This window comes from Procambarus clarkii, chromosome 47, assembly GCF_040958095.1.
Source record: "Procambarus clarkii isolate CNS0578487 chromosome 47, FALCON_Pclarkii_2.0, whole genome shotgun sequence".
NCBI lineage: Eukaryota > Metazoa > Arthropoda > Malacostraca > Decapoda > Cambaridae > Procambarus > Procambarus clarkii.
In genome coordinates, this window is record NC_091196.1 from 21,849,015 (window position 1) to 21,870,777 (window position 21,763).

At 36.7% G+C, this 21,763-nt stretch overlaps 1 protein-coding gene across 5 annotated transcripts in view; it reads left to right on the forward strand.

The window, feature by feature from the left end:
• The window catches only part of LOC123763086 (rho-associated protein kinase 2-like), a 55,621-nt gene that overhangs the window by 11,236 nt on the left and 22,622 nt on the right, over nt 1–21,763 (forward strand). For all 5 annotated transcript variants that reach the window (XR_011222273.1, XM_069302092.1, XM_069302094.1 and 2 more), the window contains exons 9-14: nt 1,241–1,332; nt 1,680–1,839; nt 3,001–3,043; nt 16,431–16,649; nt 20,746–20,892; nt 21,197–21,469. Coding sequence is in view for 4 of the 5 variants with exons in the window: in XM_069302092.1 (XP_069158193.1) it covers nt 1,241–1,332; nt 1,680–1,839; nt 3,001–3,043; nt 16,431–16,649; nt 20,746–20,892; nt 21,197–21,469 (934 nt within the window). In the remaining variant the exon portion in view is untranslated. The remainder of the gene's footprint in view (nt 1–1,240; nt 1,333–1,679; nt 1,840–3,000; nt 3,044–16,430; nt 16,650–20,745; nt 20,893–21,196; nt 21,470–21,763) is intronic.

Consider the following 21,763-nt stretch of genomic DNA (forward strand, 5'->3'; position numbering starts at 1 on the left):
TGGTAATGAGAAAATCTGTAGGAGCCAGGATGAGGGCTCAAACCTATGCGGTGGGTAGTCCCACGCACATGCCCCCAGTCAACGACATAGTCAAAGGGATTGTAACTTGGAGTTCTGTTGAACTCACAAGGATTTCCTGAGGTTTCTACTGAAGCTGGAACAGGATTTTCATACAGTCCCTCCAATTTACTCTGACTCTGTCATCTAGGAATGTTCTACCTCTGATGCTCCTCTTTCAATACACAGAGTAATCACACTTAACGTGATGAGTCAATGTAAAAATCATTCAGTGATTTTCTCTTTGATGCAGTCACATTAGTGTGATTATTCTCTGTGGACTCTTGGTAATGTTATGCATAAAGTAACTTTGGAACAAATACAGATAAAGACTTAAGTTGGTCCAAAAAGATATAGAAAAGGTCAAGTAATCTATAATGGTGGACAGCAGTAACACACTAAAGCACTAGGCACTAATGAGCATGGCTTGATCCTAAAGTTATAATAGTGGGAAAGACTCACTGTACATGAGATAAAGATCAGGGGTATAAATATTACTGGTAATATGGGGCTGATGTCTGTGAAAAAGATAAGGAATGCAAAATATGTAGTACTGTATATCACACACTTGCATGTTATCTCACTATGTATTAGAGGGTGAATGGCATGAACACTATAGAAATAAAGAAATTAGTAGTGTACGGCATGAAAGTGTTTGATGTGTGATGATATGATATGATACAGGCACGTTATCATATCATTAGGTTCAAGCACTTTACACCAGGAATGTAATACTAAAATTCCTATGATACATTTGTATGTATTATGAGATAACTATTGAATTAATGTAAATGTATTTGTAATGTAATATATATAGGATTATTAGGTGTGTGCAGTATCAATTTGTGAGCTCCCTTGAGGGACCTGTCATAGAGGAGGGGAGAAATAGCCTAAATGTTTTGGGGTTGTATTTGACCACTTAAATAAACTTACTTGAACCTGAACCATGTAGACCTGAGGAGTAACTTGGATTATTCTTGATAATCAACATTAATCTGTTCTCAATCTGCGCAACTGTGAAGCTCTCACTTGCTCTATGAAACTTGGTATAAATATTTTATCCTTGTAACTCAGAATGCATGTAATCCATTATTATGCATATCATAGGCTGCCTATTCAATATGTTCTTGCTTATTACGTGCTAGTATTTTGATAAAAGGAATCTAATTTCTCAATCTTTCAGATTAACACGGCTTGGGGGAAATGGCATTGAAGAGATTAAACGACACACTTTTTTTATCAATGACCAATGGACCTTTGATACTATAAGAGAATGTAAGTTTTTCTAATATTCTTATTAACTTATTTTAGAACTGTCTTAAATGTTTCTTGTGCTGATGACTAAGAGGCCATATTTACATGATTCATTGTTTTGATTAGAACAGGTTGGGAATGTCAACTGTGTGTAAAGAGTAGAATAGTTATTGAATTAATTTTGCAAATATGCATTAGAAAGACGGGTGCTTATAATATGTTAAGCTCTTTATCTCATTGGCAGAAAGCTGGAGTTCATTAAGGTTATTTATTAACGTACATCTCAGAGGGAAGCGGGATAACGATGCCAGTTTTTATCGTTAATCAGTCGCCTGTATTTGCTTTCTAATGGTCGTGTCACATGGTAGGTGTACCGCCAGTAGTTCCGGACCTTACAAGTGATGATGATACCAGTAATTTTGATGAAGTGGAAAATGAGGACTCGTCAGAAGAAAGCTTTCCGACTCCTAAAGCCTTTGTTGGGAATAATCTTCCGTTCGTTGGCTTCACATACTCTAAGGATTACCGGTACTATACTTAGATTGGTTAACATTTGTTTGTTATTTCTAAAATTTCTATAAAAAAGATTATCTTCAAACTGAATCATGTTTATACTAATACTGTAGTATTAATACTAATACAATTTTTTCTTAAAATGCTTCTGTAGAATTGATATACATTGCTGGACTATTGGTCACTTTTTGTGCCCTTTTATACTATTACTGTACTGTACTTGTTCTATACAAACGTTTCTCAAACATGACCTCCAAATAGAGTGGAATCCCACATAAACAGAACTTGGTCCACTGGAAGATCAATAAAATTTTAGTGGAGTTACCAAAATGTGGTGTTGAAAAGTTTAAAAGTTACACTATACTAAATTTTTTTTCAAAATTAATTTTGGTATCAAATCACATGCAAAAGCATTTTCTGTCACTTATATTAATAATTTTGTTTAGTTTGGGTATGAAATAGTGAAAAATAAGGAATTTCTCATGCAGCAATATTTCTTTTGCCTTGAAAGAGGTATGGTGTGTTACATTTTTCTATATTAATGCTTTTTGTATTATACAAATTTGTTCAATGTCTTTTCAAGCATTCACTTTTTAAAGTTCTTTTTTAATACACCATTATCTTTGTCTTAATATTTTTATCCAAATTTTGGTAGATTCAAATTTTGATGAGTTTGATTTTGTTGGTTGTTTCCTTGTGTGGCTTCTTGACCCTTGGAGTTTATGGGAGCCAGTCGGCCGAGCGGACAGCACGCTGGACTTGTGATCCTGTGGTCCCGGGTTCGATCCCGGGCGCCGGTGAGAAACGATGGGCAGAGTTTCTTTCACCCTATGCCCCTGTTGCCTAGCAGTAAAATAGGTACCTGGGTGTTAGTCAGCTGTCACGGGCTGCTTCCTGGGGGTGGAGGCCTGGTTGAGGACCGGGCCACGGGGACACTAAAGCCCTGAAATCATCTCAAGATAACCTCAAGATAACCTTCCCTGCATGGTACAAGTACTACATAATAGCAAGAGCTTAAGTAGCAGAATTTAAACTATAGAAGATATCCCATCGAACATCATTGTCTATTATTGTTTGGAATGATTTGCTAAATATTATTAGATACAGGCATACATTTAGTGAAATACATGGCTTAGTGCAAACTATGAAGTCAAAATAACTAATATGTTTTTTCAGATTGCTGAGCACAATGGACAAACCTGATGGCAAAAGAAATTTGGTAAGTGCTTATATAAAGATTTTTATCTTTTAAGGCTCAGTTTAATAGATGTTTTAAACAAATTTACCCTTATCTTTAATTAAAGTGGTTTGTGTGGTTTTAGTCATAAGTATGTGGATGGTACATTGGGTGCAGAGACAGTCTTGACTGCCTTACTCAGCCAGTTGGGAACAGGGGTGCCTTGACCATCTGACCTAGAAGATTAGGAACAGGGGTGCCTTGACCATCTGACCTAGAAGATTGGGTACAGGGGTGCCTTGGCCATCAGACCCAGAAGATTGGGTACAGGGGTGCCTTGACCATCTGACCTAGAAGATTGGGTACAGGGGTGCCGTGGCCATCTGACCCAGAAGATTGGGTACAGGGGTGTCTTGGCCATCTGACCTAGAAGATTGGGTACAGGGGTGCCGTGGCCATCTGACCCAGAAGATTGGGTACAGGGGTGTCTTGGCCCTCTGACCTAGAAGATTGGGTACAGGGGTGCCTTGGGCACCTGACCCAGAAGATTGGGTGCATCTTATCCAGTAGGATTAGGTTCGGAGAATTGTTCCCGAGATGAGATGTTTCAGTACTGTACCTACAAATCACAGGGGCTGTACTCTTATTACTGTATTCTTAGAGCAATCTTCTATCCTTTTTATGTTATTTTCCTATTGCTGCAAAATTTTATGTATTAAATTTTTTTTTTTTATGTATACTGTACAGTATTTCACCAAATAAAAACGAGTTACATTTAAGGGCTGCGTGCGTCATTATCAACAATTGGTTACTTATCATAAACATTAAGTCTCTTCGTGGAACTTTTTCATTTTTTTTCTAGCTTTCTTTACTAGTAAATATGTTGAAGACATATCTTATAAAGGCAGTTGTTTTGTTCTTGACTTTAGTAGGTGTAGATAGTGGTTGATACCTTGAATGTATGTAGCTATTTACCAAAAGATATATGTCTTATTATGGTACTGTATATCTACACATTAAGATACTTGTTGCATATATTTAAGTTTTGTGGCAATTGGATGTTGCTTGTTTGATGCAAAGATGCTAGGACCTTTGCTTGTATTTTGTTTAATTGTAGATCAGTCTCGCTGTGAGACAACATGTGTTGTAAAGAACAAATAGGAGGGAAGGGAACTATCAGGAGAAAGCATCAAGCCATTATGACCATACAGCTCTTGGAAGGAGTCATATAATTATTTGGGATGGGACAGGGGGATGGAATGGTGGTCAACCACTTAAGTGGTCGATGATTGAATGCCGACTTGCTACATAGAAGTGGATGTAAAGGTTAAAAAGAGCATGATGAGTAAAGACAAAATAAAGTGTGGTGGGTCATCATTTTTTTTTTTTAAATTTGTTTATAGCTTATCCATTTTTTAGGATGCGACTTGGATACTGTATTTAAAAACATTTTTGTCCAACTAAAACTTTAGGATACAACTTAAAAGAAAAGTATAGGCAGTTGTTAGTGGGAATGTTCAAAATTGGTTGTAAATAATTATTATTTTTCCTAATAAGCAGAAACAATGTTTCTGGTGATAAAAGTGAGAGGAAATCATGACACTTTTCAAGTCATCAATTATTTATTCCAATTTATCTTGAGTTATTTACTTAATATTTTGCTTTGAGCCTGTACTCTGTAACTTAGATGCCCTGTTTCCTCTTGGAACGTTTCAATTTTAGACACCTTCTAGAATTCCGAAGACTCTCTAAGGAACACTTGAAATGGCCAGTGATGTGGTGCAGTAATGTGGTGCAGTAATGTGTGTGTGTTGGTAAGTGGCTTAGTTCTGGCTCATAGCTAGTTGGGTGACTGTGCATACAGCCTCACTGTTAGAAAGGAGGCCCTTACAAGCCTAATAGGCTTTCTGTACCCCGGCAATCAGATAATAGTTTAAACAGTTTAGGGCTCCACTTAAGCCCCATTCCAGGTTCCCAAGACTTGGTGTACGGTTGTGTGGTGGTGTTGGGAGCCGGTTCCAACACCACCACCACAGCTGTATGCTAGGTCTTGAGAACCTGGAATAGGACTTAAGTGGACCACCTGAACTCCCTCACCACTCGCACTTCCACAAACAGTGTCTTGAATCACTGAGTGCTTGTTTCGATGTCTGCTCTCTCCAAGGCATCTTCTTGGCATCAAGGCAGGTGAAGCTGCCACTTATTGCAGTACTCAAGCAGTTAAGTATTAGTACTGGCAGTCTCAATTTGCAGCATTGTTGGTCTCATGGAAGATTTTTCTTTATTTAAAGAAAAAAGTTACTCTTGTGGCCTTAACCTCTGAGTCATGGTTTCACTTCAGGAAGTGTGTTGTCTGGTGTTTGTTATGTTGCAATTTGCTCCTGTTTCATCTGTTAAGCTCCTGTGTTCCAATCCTCCTACTTTCGTTGCTTAAGGTCCTTTCTCATTGGTTCCTCCCACCTGTGCTTGGGAGGATTTTTCTTTACCCCATTAAAAAATGGAGTCAGTTCATTCTGAGCTTACTTCTGACACGTATAAGGGACTTCAGCTTCTCTGTGGTGCACTGCAATATACTCTTCCTCTTCCCTGGTTCAGGAAGCTTTTATTCTGGGGAGAGGGGTTGACCATTCATTCTAGTTCTTCTTTGATTCCTTTGGGCTCGGATACATAAGGTGAAGGAAATTCTCCTTTGTGTGGTAGGTATTCTGGGCCCCATCCCCTTGTAAGGAACAAATTTTGTCCTCTTTATTGCCTTGATTTCAGTTCATCATGCCCTGTGTGTGTGAAAATAAACTGTTCTTTAACCCTTAGATAGCTAAGCTGCTTTACCCCTCAAATAGCTAAGCTGTTTTAAAGTCCTACATTTAGATGTACATGTGGAAAAGTATTGGAAACCCACAAGATCAGTTGCATATGTCAATTTCAGCACAGGAGGAATTCATAGATAGCAATTGGAGCATTGTAAGGGTCTAAGGTGAAGTTGTCGTCCTCTCCTTTTTGCATCCCTGGCTCAGTGGAACTTGAAGCATTTTGATTTGTGGAATAGGGCACATATCTGAATTGAGTTATCTGGGCCAGCATCAGCTTCCTGGATGCTGTACCAGACCCCTGAAGCATCTTGGCTGGGTGGCAATGCCTTACAATATTCTATGGGAAAATAGCACCTGTTTTATTGTTTACAGGCACTCAAGTGGAATGAAATTTCTCCAATCTTTAATGTTGTTCTGGCAAGGACCAGTTAGACTTCGTGAATAGGACTTTATATGCTCCTGTTCTACCTCTTGAAAAAGAATTGACCTCTTGTTGCAGCTAATTTGAAGGTTCGGACATTCTAAATTGTCAAGGCTTGTCATTGTCAAATTGTTTGCTTGGCAGTAGCTCTTCACCTCCCAGCTTTATGCAGAGTTTGCTAAGCTGGTGCATGGTACATGGTGTCTTTCTTTTTGCTGCATGCCTTGCCTGCAGATGTGCTCTGGGAGCAGTTTTTTGGAAACTAGTTGTTCTCTTTCAATCTTGCTTCTCACACCTTTCTTGCTTCTTCTGTTTCACGAGGATGAGGTGTTTAATGTGAATACCTTCCACAATGCCTGGTTAGATGGCTGATGTTGTAACATTAAGCGCAATTTGTAGGTCCTATCTTGCTATAAAGCTACTTGGAGAATGGTAGTAAAAGTTTCTCAGCTGCAGCCACAATACATTTTCATTGCCAATGTAATTATTGTGTGCCACAGTTGGATGCTGGTGGGCAACAATTTGGAATTTGAATGTCAGAATATACAGTCATAAGCCCCCTTGTATTCATGTAGCCTGCTGTGCACCAGTTTCTCAGCCCTGACATAAGTAATCAGAAAGTGAATGCACTGATTGTATATGTGAAGCTTGTAAACTTGTGGTATGCTACCAAGTGGTGTATGATGAAAGAATTCTCTTGCTCATTCCTCAATATGTCTCATAGTGCAGAACACGTATTTCCATTGGCAGCTTAACTGCCTCTCTAAAGTTATCTCATCCTTTCATAGTTCATCCTTGTAAATACAAATCTTTTTGCCCTCTATTTCCTTCCATGTCTACTTCTCTCTTTAAACAATAGAATGAATACATGTCAGTTATGTGACCCATCATATATTTATAATATATGATACTTATATGATATAGATTATATGACCTTAGCTACATCTAGAGAAAAATCAGGCTTTTCTTTTTATCTCATTGAAAGAACATATAATTTGCTATCAGACTATCTGTAATGTCATATAATTTAGTGCAGCTGGTACACAATCTTGTCCTGTTTACAATTCCCAAAAAGCAACTTCCTTGGTGGATGCTTTCCTATATTTGGTAATTTAGTGAGAGTTTTGGTTAGCATGCAGATTCTGGCTAAAAGCAACTCTTCTTGGCATGAAATACAGTAAATGATTAAAACCTATGCTGGTTGAAAAGCATAAACTACTCTAGTGCCAGTTTTTTCTTACAGTATATGCTGCATTTAAAAGGCTTTTTCAAACTAGGTTCAATGCATGAGTAGTTGTAGTAAGAGATTATGCTGGTAAATATGCTGTAGGAAAAGTTACTAGTTATAACTGTGTCCTACATAAATATAGAAGTGATAAAGTGTATTATAGGTGCCTATAATGATAAGTAACCATTTACCATAATTTCTTCCTTTACTAAATATTGCAGCTTGAAATTTATTTTAAGATAAAACTCAAAAAATGAGGATTTTAATGCATGTTTGTAACTGGTGTACATTTTGTCCTATATACTTAATTAATGTTTCATTGTCTTTGTTGTGTGTATATAGTAAATTCCAATATCCAGTTTAGGTATGGTAATGCTGCATAATGCCCCAATATACATAACTTGTAATTGCATGCTTCTCCCCGGTCCATGTTTAGTTGGTCGACATTCATGGGAAGTTAGTTGTTGCAGACTTGCTGAAATCTTGTGACTAATAAGAACCGATAAAATACTGCATTTAACATTGTGTTGCATTTCAGGAAGTGTGTTATTCCTTGGGCATAATATATAAAGTTCTAAGGAAATGGAAAGTGCAGCTTCCAGTTATTTAGTAGATAAAGAATTATTTATAAGATGATGCAATTTAGTCATGAGCAGAAAGTTGAGAAAAGTTAAACAATTGCGGTGCAGTGTATTCAGTACCGTAATAACACTAATTGGTTTTAGTGTTTAATGTGAAATTTATAGTTTGAAAGGGTTTTCTTAATAAATATGATCAGAAAATTTTCTGTAAGCAGTGCAGTAAAAGTTTATGCAGTACCCTTTTTGAGTTTGCAAAACTATTATAGATTTTGAACCTTGATTTTGTTATTATATTTTGAAATGACAGTCTCTATCAGTGTACAGTAAAAAATGGGTAACCACTATTGTGCACTTACCTATTAGTGACTATGGGGAGTGAGATCTAGCCCTTTATGCCCCACCTCCTAGCTGTTTATGCCTGGTGCGCTAATTACGCTTCTCAATATTAACGTTTTCATCATATTTCTTTTAAAGTTGTGGATGGAATTGGCTTCAACAAGCTCTTTCTTCAGTGCTTTCCACTTTTCTACCACCTGTACAGGTAATGAGAACTTTCTTACATCTTTTCAACTCAATTGCAGATCCAGCTTCCTTTGATGTCCCCTTGTCCCACCTCTTTAATTTAAATAGGCTTCCATTATCCACCTTACCTATACTCTCTCAAGATCTTGTACATAGTTATCATATACTGTTTCTTCTCTTGAAAGGTATGAAGTTGAGTTCTTTCAACCTGTTCTCATAACTGAGGCCTCTCAGTTCCAGTGCTAATCTAGTTGCTAATTTATGAACTTTCTCAAGTTTCTGTTTATAATTCACAAGATGTGGGTTCCATGCTGGAGCTGTATACTCAAGTTATGGTCTCACAATGACAGTGTGTATGTAATTGAAAGCCTCCTTGTTTAGATTCTTAAACAACGTTCTTATGTTTGCTAACTTTACATATCGTCCTGCACACATGAGCTTCTGGCATTACTGTTGAAATTATGTCTACTTCCAGGTCTTTTTCTCTTATTGTTTCTTGTAATTGCCTTTTCCTTATAGTATAGTTAAACACAGGTCTCCTCTCTCTCTCTTACCCATTTTCATTACTTTGCACTTATTTGGATTAAATTCCAGCAGCCATTTATCTACCCATTCCTAATGTTTGTTAATGTTTCCTTGCAGCACCATATAGTCCTCTTCAGTTCTTACTCTCCTCATTAACTTTGTATCATCTGCAAGCATTGACATGTGTGAGGTCACTCCTTCTGCAAGTTCATTTATATAAATTAAAAACAGCATTGGTCCTAAGACAGAGCCCTTTGGAACATTACTTTCCATTCCTCTCCAGCCTGATGTATCTGACTATGACCCTTTATTTCCTGTCGTTCAAGTACAGTACTCTCGAGCCCAGTCCAGTGCCTTTCCTTTCATTCCTACTTGTCTCTCCATCTTGTGTATTAGTCTTTTGTGAGGAAGAATATCAAAAGCTTCTTGACAGTCTAGGAAGCTGCAGTCTACCCATCCTTCTCTTATCTTATTTTGGTGACCATCTCATAAAATTCAATCAAGTTCATTAAGCATGATTTTCCCTCTCTGAAGCTGTGTTGTGCCTCTTATCATAAAGTTTACTCTTTCCAAATGTTTTACTATCCTTTTCCTGATGACTTTTTCTAGTATGACACTGGTCTATAGTTTAGTGCTTCATGTCTGTTCCCTTTCTTGAATATTAGAAGCATTTTCCTTTTCCAGATTTCCGGTAGCTCTCGCATCTCTAAGGCAATTTTGAACACTATAGTTAATGGGTAACACATGCCCCCTGCAGCTTCCTTCAGTACTATGGTGATATTTGGTCTGGTCCTACTATAATTGCTACAGTACATCCAATTCTTCAAGGTATCTTTTTTTTTTATCCCTACAATTCTGTCTAGTGTTGTTTTATTACAGTTCTGTCTCGTGATGTTTTACTACAGTTCTGTCTAGTGTTGTTTTATTACAGTTCTGTCTAGTGTTGTTTCTAGTCATCTGTTGTCACCCGTACTTGGACACCAATTTGGTTCTGGTTTGATGACCTCTTGTTGTGTCCCTGTTTGTGCAACAGCTTCGCTTGGCTCGGTACTTTTGCCATAATGCCTTTCTGATTCTTGTGTTTTCATTCCTGGCCCTCTTTAGTGCCTCCCTATTTGCTTCTGTACCCATATCCCTGTCCTTTTCCATGGCTTTCCTGGTTTCTCCTTCACCTCCTTACACTGTTGAACATTCTCCTTTTGACCCATTCCCTCCTGAGAGGTATGAGCTGTTCTGCTGCTGCTTTGCATTTCTTTTGAGTTCCATCTCATTTGCTGACTTTCCTTCCATTTCAGTCTCCCATTGAACCTCCCGTAGTTACCCCTTCTGTATTCCCTCTTGCTCCTAACCATTTTTCCAACTCTTTTCAGTTCTACAATGTAATCAAACAAGATAATTCAGCGGTATCTCAGATTTTAAGTTCTCTACATCATCTTTATTTTGAGTAAACACCAGGTCTACTCTTATCCAGGTATTGGACAGAGTAGCTGGTGGATCACCACCTCTTTTTCTTGTTGAATCTTTGATATGCTGCCACAGGAAGTGTTTGTAGTATCCACAAATCTTGCTCTCCATGTTTTATCTCTCCCCTTGAGGATCCTTTGTGGAGCAGTTTTGTTTTCCCCTGTGGTTAAAACCCCAAAATATTTAGATTTTTGCTCTAGCTCTCCATGCCACTAAGGCCTCATTTTTTATTTCTATTACCTTCAGGCATGTATCATTGCAATTATTATTTTCCTCCCTTGACCTTCCTGTTGTTAATGGAGGGCTGTAAATAACACTTACTGTGTTCTTCATGGTCCTTAATGCAACCCATCCTCCGAATTGACAGTACGATTTAATACTAAGTGTAATAAGTACACTTTCGTACTGTCATAACCAGTGCATAATTGCACTTATGGGGCTGTTACATTTACCCAACTCCCTCCCCCGATTTAATTCTCCTCGTTTTCTGTTAAGACACTCAGAATTTTAGGATGCAATTTTCAATTTCAATTAGCAATACACAAGTTTTAAATATCAAGAATTTCTTTTTCAGGTTTATTAAACAATATAGATTTTATACAAAATTTTAAAATATCCTGAGTTTCTTTACAATTTATTGATATATTTTAGTTTTGTTTTATTAGTTTTATAAAACTGTAATATCAATATAGCTATAGGTTAAGTACTAATTGTAATTAAGAAGCAATAAAATTATTATCTTCAAAAACTAAGACGGTTAGGTGAGGTTGTGGTTTTCTATTCAGTTTTTAAGGTAAACTCAAATATTCACAATATATTTGACAGTACGATTTAATACTAAGTGAAAATAAGTACAATTTCTAACTGCTATGAATAGTACATAATTGCACTTATTTGTCTCCTTACATTTACCACCCCATTTTTGGAGGACGGGCTGCTTAATGTTATCATACATAGTATAAAATCCTTCTGTTTGATTACCTCTGGAATCTCTTATCTCTTCTAAGTTAAATGTTCTTGTAGCAGTAAGGCTACTTCTCCTCCCCCTCCCTTGTTTATCCTGTCTTTTCTTACTATCTGGTATCCTCTTGGGAATATTGCATCCTCTTCTTACATTCATCAGTTTTGTCTCCGTAACGTTGATATAAGGCTGCATATCTGCCATCCTTTCTTGCAACTGCTAGGTTTACTAAAGTTTATAATAATATATTAATTATGGATCTATTTATAGTCATAAATACTTAATTTCTTTTCTTTATTTACGTGTAAAAGTGCACAAATAATTAATACTCTATATCCCTGAATTATGGTTATCAAATAGATTTTCAAAGTATAGCATAATTTTTGCACAGATACATCAAAAAAGTTTTTATGTGGCAGTGAAGCATTTGGTAGAGCCATGAAAGTTTCAAATACACTGTACTCGCCTTCTTGAGGTTTGGCATTCGACTCCTTTTACCTGTATCGTGATAAAGAAATAATGATTAGTCTTGAGGATATTTTGTGTCAGATGATGCATTAATGCATCATCTGGTGTAGCTATGAGTAGAGTAGGAAATATTAATATGTTGCTGCAATGAGTGTGTTAATAGATAAAAGTATGTTATGTTTATTTACACTTGTGTACCTGTAGGTAAAATCGTGTAGAATTTGTATACATTATCATACTTGCAGTAATAGGTAAATATTTTTAGTAGTACATATTGTATTTAAAACAATTTGTATTTTTTGAAGTACAGTATTGTACATACCTTAGTGATTTTTTTTAAGCTCTACTTAGCAACCTGTTTGCGTTAGTTTATTTACACACACTTATAATAAACATCACTGTCATTAGAATGGTTGTCAATAAGAGTCTCGTAATATAAACAAGAATTTGTTTATTTTTGCAGGAAGTATATAAGCTGTTTGGATTTTAATTGGTAACTGAGCACTAGAATTAGGCTGAAGGAATATCTTCTGAAATCAGTTTAATTTGATGCTATTTTAATACTTTAAGAACTAACACACAAGTGTAACTAAAATGTTTTTGTATTCAAATAATGTTTCTTGTAGCACCTACCTTCTTACTGACATTGTAGAATTAAAGTGTCACACTAAATCCAGTACTTTATACTCCCCAAGACCCACTGTTAATGGCGATGTGTAGAGAGCTTCTAGATAAGCTTGGCATTATAAATCATTAACAGTATAAACCTGTAACCTTTGTTAATGGTGCCATTGAGTGTATCACCTGATAACAGTAGCACTCTTCCCTACAGAACACATTGATATGGGACCTGTTGAAGGTACTGTATGCTTGAGCCAGTCATATTCAGTAATAATAATGGTTTGATTGCATGTGCTTGCATTTTTGCCATGTTATTCGTTTTTGACTGTTAACCAACTAATTTTGCTTTAATTCAAAAGGAATGCAGTGTGTATATGGATATAGAGTATTTGTGAAGTTTAGAAATGAATGGAATTGTACTCAGTTCATGAATAATGCATGATTAACCCTTGGAGTGCACAGTTAACTCAGCCCAGGTACACACCAAAATGCAAATCTAAAAGTATTTGAAAACTAGTTTTTATGAGTTTATTCTTACCAGTTGAGAGTAAAATATATGAAAAATATGGACAAAATATTTTTAAAAAGTCTGTATGGATACATTTGGGATATACTGTACATTTCAGAATTTCATATCAGTTCTTCAAATTTGGATATACTGTAGAATTACAGTACTGTACTCCCAATTTTTACATCTCTTTTAACAATCAAGAGAAAACATTAATATGGGTGACTGCAGAAAGATGACAAAAATGATCTCAGACTTAATGTTTTGTATAAATATTTTTGGGCATAACAATACCACATGCTCCAAAATGTTTATAATTAGTGAATTTATATGTATAGGACCAAGGTTTATCGTATTGCGTAATAATTGTCAACTGATGTAAGCTACGTTGACCTCAAGTGACCTCTCATTCGTCAACTGACATAAGCCTCACTCTAAGGGTTAATGGTTATGGTGCATGTTATATGCTGATCGTGATTGAACTTTTTGCACTGCAGAATTTGCCGATAAGTGGATAATAATAATTGTTCCTTGTGGGTCATAATTTTTTATGTTTTGTTTTTTGCATTGTCATTACAAATAAAAAGTGTTTCAGAGAGGACTAAAAATCTTTCAGAGAGAACTAAAAATCATTATAGTAATGTAGTTGTAGTAATAGTCAAGTCCATGCTAGAAAATACCAGCGTCATGTGGCAATTTGCTCAAACCTTCACCTTAAAAGAATTTATTTGATGCATCTTCCACTCATTTTATGACATTCTTGGTTCATTGGGATGCAGTGAAGCTATGAAGTGTTTTTTGTAAATGTTATTTAGGTTTTTATCTATCATTGAAAGATAAGGAAGTTCGGTGGAAACCCATTTTAACGCAATCCGCTTTATCGGTAGTGCAAATAGACATGAATCAATCGCTGCCAATGATAAAAACTGGTTGAAGTTAGTTATATAGAAAATATTGGAAAAGATCTAGTTGATCGGGTGTGTGTGTGTGGAATGCAACTTTCCAGTGCTGTCATGTACAGCAGACCCTTGCACTTACAACATTTTGTATTTTTGTGGTTTTGGCTATTTGTTGTTACCAGCATTACAGCTTATATTAGCTAGAATATACAGTAAGCTGCTCTCAGTTTTAAGCCAGTGAGCTTATGCAAGAATGCTTTGACCTCAAGTCTATACTTTAACTTGAAGTTAAAAAGATTGTATAAGAATTAAAACAGCAACAGACTATACAACTCCAACATAGGATATTTGTTATGGAAAGTTTATGGTGGCACATATTGTGTAAGGTGTGAGTTTAAAGTGAAGTACAGTTCCTCTTGATTCTATTTTTAAATATATACACATTGTTGCACTGAATTTTATAATTTGGTAAGCTGTTCCATTTGCTTATTATGGGATTTAAATACTGTACTGTGATATATATTTTTTGTTTTCAGTAAAAATGTTTGACTTTAATTTTAAAGCCATTGTTTCAAATAATATTGCAGTATACATTGACAGTTTAATATTTTTTTTTGTCAAGATTGTCATAATCTTTAATGATCTTATTAAATAGCCTTTAATTTTTTTCATTTTCATTTTCTTTCTTCATTTTGTAATGTGTTGTTTGGACATGAAGATAATCACTTCATATTTAGGTCCCCAATTATTGTTGGGTACAATCGGGGCGGGGGGTGGGGGGTGGGGGTTAACAGTGAATGAACAATGTGCAATTGTTGGACCCTGCCTGGGGTTAGACTCTGGAGTGAAGAGGTCTAACCACTATACCACAGTTTGTAATGCTCATGAGAGGATATCATAAGCTTTTATGTCATTTTTATAACACAGTGATTTGAACTCATTTAAATAAGAAAGATCATCTTCATAGTCTCAAGCCTGGCCTCGGGCCAGGCTTGGGGGAGTAAAAAAATTTGGGGGAGTAAAAATTTGCAGTCTCCGTGGTGTAGTGGTAAGACACTCGCCTGGCGTTCCGCGAGCGCTATGTCATGGGTTCGTATCCTGGCCGGGGAGGATTTACTGGGCGCAATTCCTTAACTGTAGCCTCTGTTTAACGCAACAGTAAAATGTGTACTTGGATGAAAAAACGATTCTTCGCGGCAGGGGATCGTATTCCAGGGACCGTAGGATTAAGGACTTGCCCGAAACGCTACGCGTACTAGTGGCTGTACAAGAATGTAACAACTCTTGTATATATCTCAAAAAAAAAAAAAAAAAAAAAAAAAACAACTCCCAGAACCCCATCAAGCAGGTATATATCTATTAGCTTAATCAGTCCCCTCCTTATCCGCCATCTTTATTTTCTCGCATCAATGGCCGCAATAATTTGGTACAGTACTTAGTTTAAGCTCGGAGGTAAGGGATTTAGTCTGCATTAAGCTTATAAGGTCATTTTTTTCAGCTATGCCTGGGCTTATGACCCATTTGGGTTTATGTACTTATTGACTGGGCAGCCATGTTATGTGCAGGGATTTAATGACATAATTGACTACTGTATGTTGTTTTTAATGTGCATAGTGGATTGGTAACACTCAAGTACTGTACTCAACATTTGTTATACCAGTGACTACAAGCTTATGACTGAATTTTACATTGACGTTTCAATTTTGAACCCTTGCTGTGTTGTAAGCTGAATTTAAGTTAAATGTGGTACATAGTTGACTGTGTATAATACACTATTACAGCAGTGGATACACATGATTGATGTGCAAAATAACTGTTGCAAAACAGTAACATGCCTTGTTAGCATTTTTATCTGTTGTATTCATCATTATATCTGCTATTTTATTTAAATATTTCATATTACTGCACAGAATCTGTTTATGAAATAATTTGTATGAAGTTATGTATTTACTGTAGGTTGTAGTATTCTATACACAGAAAGTACTGTACTCTATTTAGAAATAGAGGTGTATTCTTTTACATGTTTTGGTCTTGTTTTCCACCCATTATATTTCTTCTCGTATTCTCTTTAGCATGTGAAAGTTTCTATTTCATAATAGTTGGTGTTGAATATGGCAGATGTGAAGTGTTGTTCTCTATCTACAGTACCAGCATGGTTGTTATATTTTATATTGTAAGAGATAGAGTATTATTTTTTGTTTATAATTTTTCCCCCATTGCCTTGGAAGACAGTGGAAAGGGAAAATAAGTGCTGTAATATTTATTTTTACATTTTCTTAATACTGCACTGTAGTTTAATAATATAAGCTAGTTAGTATATGCCTATATATTATTAAATAGTTTTCATAAAGTAAGTTGTTTTCAGTTTTTCTTATCTGCATATGTTTTAACACGTTTTCCACATTCATTTTCCACATACAGACGAATGATGGCACAGAAGCAAGTAATCAAATTGCTGTTCTGAGCGCTGAAGTAGAACACCAGAGAGTTGTAGTAGATGAGCTGGAGAACAAGTATCAAGTAACTTTGCTTCAACTTGATGCCCTAACACGGAAGGACCAAGAGAGGCAGCAGGAGAGGAGAGATATTGATAGAAAATTACTATTGCTACAACACGATCTAAAGGAGGCTCAAAGAAAGGTAAAACAGCTCTCTATATTCATTTGCTTATATATCATCATTATTACCCAGTTTCCCACTTTTGTGAGGTGGTGAGGCATCAGGCCAGAGAAAGTATGTGAGCAGTATTAAAGAATTACAGTACTACTGTATAGCTAAAGATATTCACCATGTCTTGACCATAACACAGCATCACAGAGCACCTGCTCTGCCACACTCTAGCAAATCTTCCATAGTATGACCCTCACTACTTTATTCATTTTTGTATTTATTTTTTATTGATTTATATAGAAGAAGTTCATTGGGTTCGTGAGAGTACATAACACTTATTCTTACATTCTTGCAAAGCCACTAACACACACAGCACACTTCTTAATAAAGCACACGTTTCTCAAATTGTCCATTTCTTCTGAACTAATGAAGGCCAATTTTATTTACTTTCCACATTTATTAGTTTTGTACTTAAATGTCAATAATCCTGAAATTTTCTAAGAAAAGTAGTATAATCATATAATTGTGTATTACACTGTATTAACAAACCTTAACACTTGATGGTATTTACTGTACATTGATAATGTTGTATATTCAATTTCTTGATTCTGTTATGCATCCTATTTTTCCCATAAAATCCCTTAGAAAATACTGCTTGGTCCACTTTGAATAGGTCTCAGGAAGCATCCTGACATAAAATTAGGTAGGTTTTGTAATTTATTGCACCATAGTCGAGAGAAAGTTAAATTTAAAAGGTAATTTCAATTATTTTTTAAATTTAAAATTACCTAATGTGTAAAGCTGATTTTCAAGATAAAAAAAAAGTGTCTTGAAAAGGGTAGAGTGAGTATATCTGAACATGGGAGGTGGGCTGGCCTTGGAACACGATGAGAGTTCAGCAGTGGGTGACATGAAACTGGATTACGGTGTAGTTTCAAATAATAACATTTTTAGAAACATTCTTAGTGGAGTCCAGAAGCATAGTATACCATACACAGTAAACGGATTAGGTTGAATAATAATGACCCAAAATGGATAACCATGGGACTCGATAACCTTATAAAAAAAAAAAACTTTACAAAAGCATGAAGAATAGTAAAGTCAATCTAGATCAACAATTTGTCAAACTAGTTAGAAATGCTAAAAATGACCTAAGAATGGTTAAAAGAAATTAGAGAAGGCATGCACTGTAGCAAGACAAAGACAAATCATAAATGGGTGTCTGGGAGGGCTCCTTCATTAGCTCTCTGAGGTACTCTCCTCGTTTGCTTCAAGCCTAAGCATCTTGCCAGGCCCTTTGAGTCAGTCACCTACTAGGGACCAGTACCAAAATGTGGACCCCTCAATAGAGGCAAGAAAGTCTTAAGAGATACAAGATCGACCCAGGTAAAAAGGAAAAACTACCAAAAATGTAGAGCATTCCAAACCAAGCAACTGCCTGGAAACATTGGTAACCCTGGCACAAACTATGTACACACTTGTTGTCCAGACCCAACTGCTAGTTACTCATACCCCCAGTAGATGGCAGCCCCAGCAACACACCTGCCTTCCTCCCCCCCCCTCCCCTTCCCCACTGGTTGACCCCAGTAGTCATGCATTTGGTGTGGTTTAGACTGCAGTTCCTATTGCTATTTGCTCTTCCTGACTTTATTTTCAGCTAAGTGTTGACTTCCTTTTTTGGACCTGGTCTTGAAGGGGTCCTATTTCTGTATTGGTTCCTTTTTTCTCCTTCACACATGTTTTTGTTTAACTCCACTGTTGTGTAAACATTGTGTCTATCTCTAGCTACCTCAACTGCTTGTGGCTAGAGAGACCTTCTCTAGTTGGCACTGGTGGTGCCCCTGCTTTTTAGTGTTTTTTTTTTTTTGTCCCTGCTAAGGTTACAGGGGCTCATTTCTTGAGGTTTTCTCATTATGAGGAGTTTAGGGTCAGTGTATCGACTTTGGCTCCTATGCATGGCCAAGAGGTTGAGGTGACCTAGGGTTTTGTTGCGATTTGGGGGTGCACTCTGGGTTTGTAGTCAGCTCGTGCTCTGGTGGCTTTTTATCTCCCACTAAAGTGTTTTTTCCTGGTGGGTGGTGTGTTAGAAGTTTCTGGACATTACCCAATGCATGGCTTCCCAGCCAGTTGGCCCCAGCTAGTGTTGGCATTGTCAAGCAGGCCTTGGGTGTTCTGAGTCCAATATAGCTCTTGTTCCTAAGCCTGCCTCTGTGTTCAGTTTTTTTGGGTTATGAGGTTATCTTGAGATGATTTCAGGGCTTTTAGTGTCCCCGCGGCCCGGTCCTCGACCAGGCCTCCACCCCCCAGGAAGCAGCCCGTGACAGCTGACTAACACCCAGGTACCTATTTTACTGCTAGGTAACAGGGGCACAGGGTGAAAGAAACTCTGTGATTCTGTTACATGCTGAAAGTAATCATTTCTATCTCAACCATTCTGCCAGTTTGGTTAATAATTGTTTTTATTCCCTGGACCCGAAATGTTTGTCCTTCACTTGGTGCAGCATATCGGGCGACTACCGCTTTCCGGGACAGAGCGTTCCGTTTGTATTTTACCCCTCCCCTGGTCCGCAGTCTGAAGCATTTGTGTTCTTTAGATTTTGTCTACTTTTGATTATAGGATGGATGGTTGCCCATTCCTTTCCAGTGGCAGAACCATTTACAGCTAAAATTTCCTGTTGATGTTCCATTGCTGCCTTCTATTCTGAGGAGGTTATATTTGCTAGGATTGTTCCATATTCAGTATTTGTTAGTCATCTTTGATGTTCAGTGAGGAACTTGGTTCTACTCTAGGCTCTTAGGTAATTTTGTAGGGCATTGGGTTGTGCAGAGGCTCGAGATGGGTCTGTGGATGCCCTTCAACCGTCTGTGGATGTCCTTTAATCGTCTGTGGTCTCGTGCCTAATTCTGAGTTTTTTTTTGCTAATTTAGGATTATTTGTAAGTCATGCCACTCTTAATTGATTGCTCACTATTACACCACCACCTGCCCACTACCTACAAGTTCATTTCTTGATGCCAGTATTTTTCTCAGATTTTTCCTTTCATGCAAATATGCAGTTTGTTTGGTTAATCGTTTGAGGTGCTCGATTCCTATGTTTGCATCTGCCCTGACCTGGGATGTGGGCACTTGGTAACTCCATGTGAATGTGCCTTTGCTTTTCACTGCTTAAGTTGTGGAGGACCACAGACTGTCTGACTGTCTTCAGTTTTTCACATTTGGACTGTCCAGGACATTTTTTGTGCAGCTTCATGGATGCTCTGGATGCTGAGGCTTTGATGCTGGGTGTGTATTTTCTTCTGCCTACGGTGAGTATGGCAGAGGCATTGCTTCGGTTGTATGCTTGGAGGCAGAAGTGGAGTTCTTCACTGCTCGATTACATTCCAGCAAGCTGTTCTAGCTCACATTTTTATGTCAAGGTTGGTCCCTTTTCCCCATATCTGGTTTGTTCTTTTATCCTCCCTTGTTACCAAAGATGGTTTCTGTTGTACTATCAGCTGTGTCCTTTGCTTTTTCGACCTCATATGGGTCAGTAGGCCTTCTGCAGTTAACTTAATTTTTGTGGTATAATAAAGAATGAAAAATTAAGAGGTTTTAAGCATGTGGGTATGCTATATCATAAATAATTGTGTACACATTGCAAGTAATGGAAATGTGGAAGTCTAATTATATACTTGTGAAAGAATGCACATTGAATGTGTACATGTCCAGTGTCAGTGTAACTTGGCCACCTGCAGAATGTCATATGTACTAAATGCAGTGTCATTTTAGAGCCCTGTGTAAGTTCAGCAAGGAATTGGAATGTTTTAAAAGTAATACTTATTACAGTACTAGAGGTAAAAGAATAGTAAACATATACAAAAATAAAATATTTTCATGCGGTGTCAGTTTAGATTTTCTGCATACATTGGAAGGTTTGGGTCTCCATGCCAAACATTCACTTGTATCGGTTGTAAAATATTTACATATTTTCAAAGATTCCATTATATTGTTAGTCTAGATCTTTTAGGTTACACTGTATTCTCTATGGCCTGTATTATTTATGAATAAGCTGCAGTATTCCTTACATTTGGCTTAAATTTGAAGCTTAACATTAGTTCTTTTGATTGTTGTTATAATACAATTTCAGGCGGACAATGAAATAGAAAGCAGACGTAAGTTGGATGGCCTCTACCAAGAGGTGAAGAAGAAACTTGAGGACGAGCAAAATAAACGGACGAGAGATATTGTCTCTGCTCAGCATGCACACGAGAAGCTAAACTCTTTGGAAAAGCAGGTTAAAATATATGCCTTACTGCATTTTCTATAAAAATTTAAAAATTAAGCCATTCCTTTCATTTGATTTAATTATTTTTTAATCTTTTGCTATGACTTTGTTACATAAACCTTATTCATTAATTTTTTTTTTACTACAAGTACGTTGATAAATTGAGTAACATCCCAGACAGTTTGAGATTTAAGTTTTTTTAGTGTTTTTCATATTTGCTTGTAAATTCTTTAGAATTTTTAAGTTTAGAACTAATAGTGGTTATATATAATACTCTTATTAGATGGTGACCTATTTAAAATAACCCTAACAGCTTAAAGAAGTTCAAGACAAATATAAAGTTGAGTCGGACAATAACACGCGACTACGCAAGCAAAATGCAGAACTGAATGTAATAAATCAGCGGAAAGATACCTCGGTGACAGAGTACATGGAGAAAATCTCAGCGGTCCAGTCAGTGCGAGACACCTTGGAACGAGACTTGGTGAACCTACAGACCCAGTTGGACCAGGAACGAGCACACAAGAACCATCAGGTTGACTTGGTCTCACAAGCTGATATTAAAATACAAGCATTACAGTCCAAGGTGTGTGATATTTTCTTTAAGTTTTTTAAAAGATAATTTTGTCAAATCATTGTTGTATTGAAGCCTAATCAGCTGAGTTAGTGGTCTCCCATTGTTCTTGCCATTTAATGATAGAATGACACTCTCACACTTGATGGTTTTAATTATAAAAGTGGGAAAATGAATGTGTGTATTTCATGTGACTTGCATGGATGATTAAAAATATCATTGGTTTTCTAATTATGTATAAATTTTGGTAGCACTGCTTTGTAAAGATTTATAGATAGATAAATGTGATTCTCATTATTCTTAATC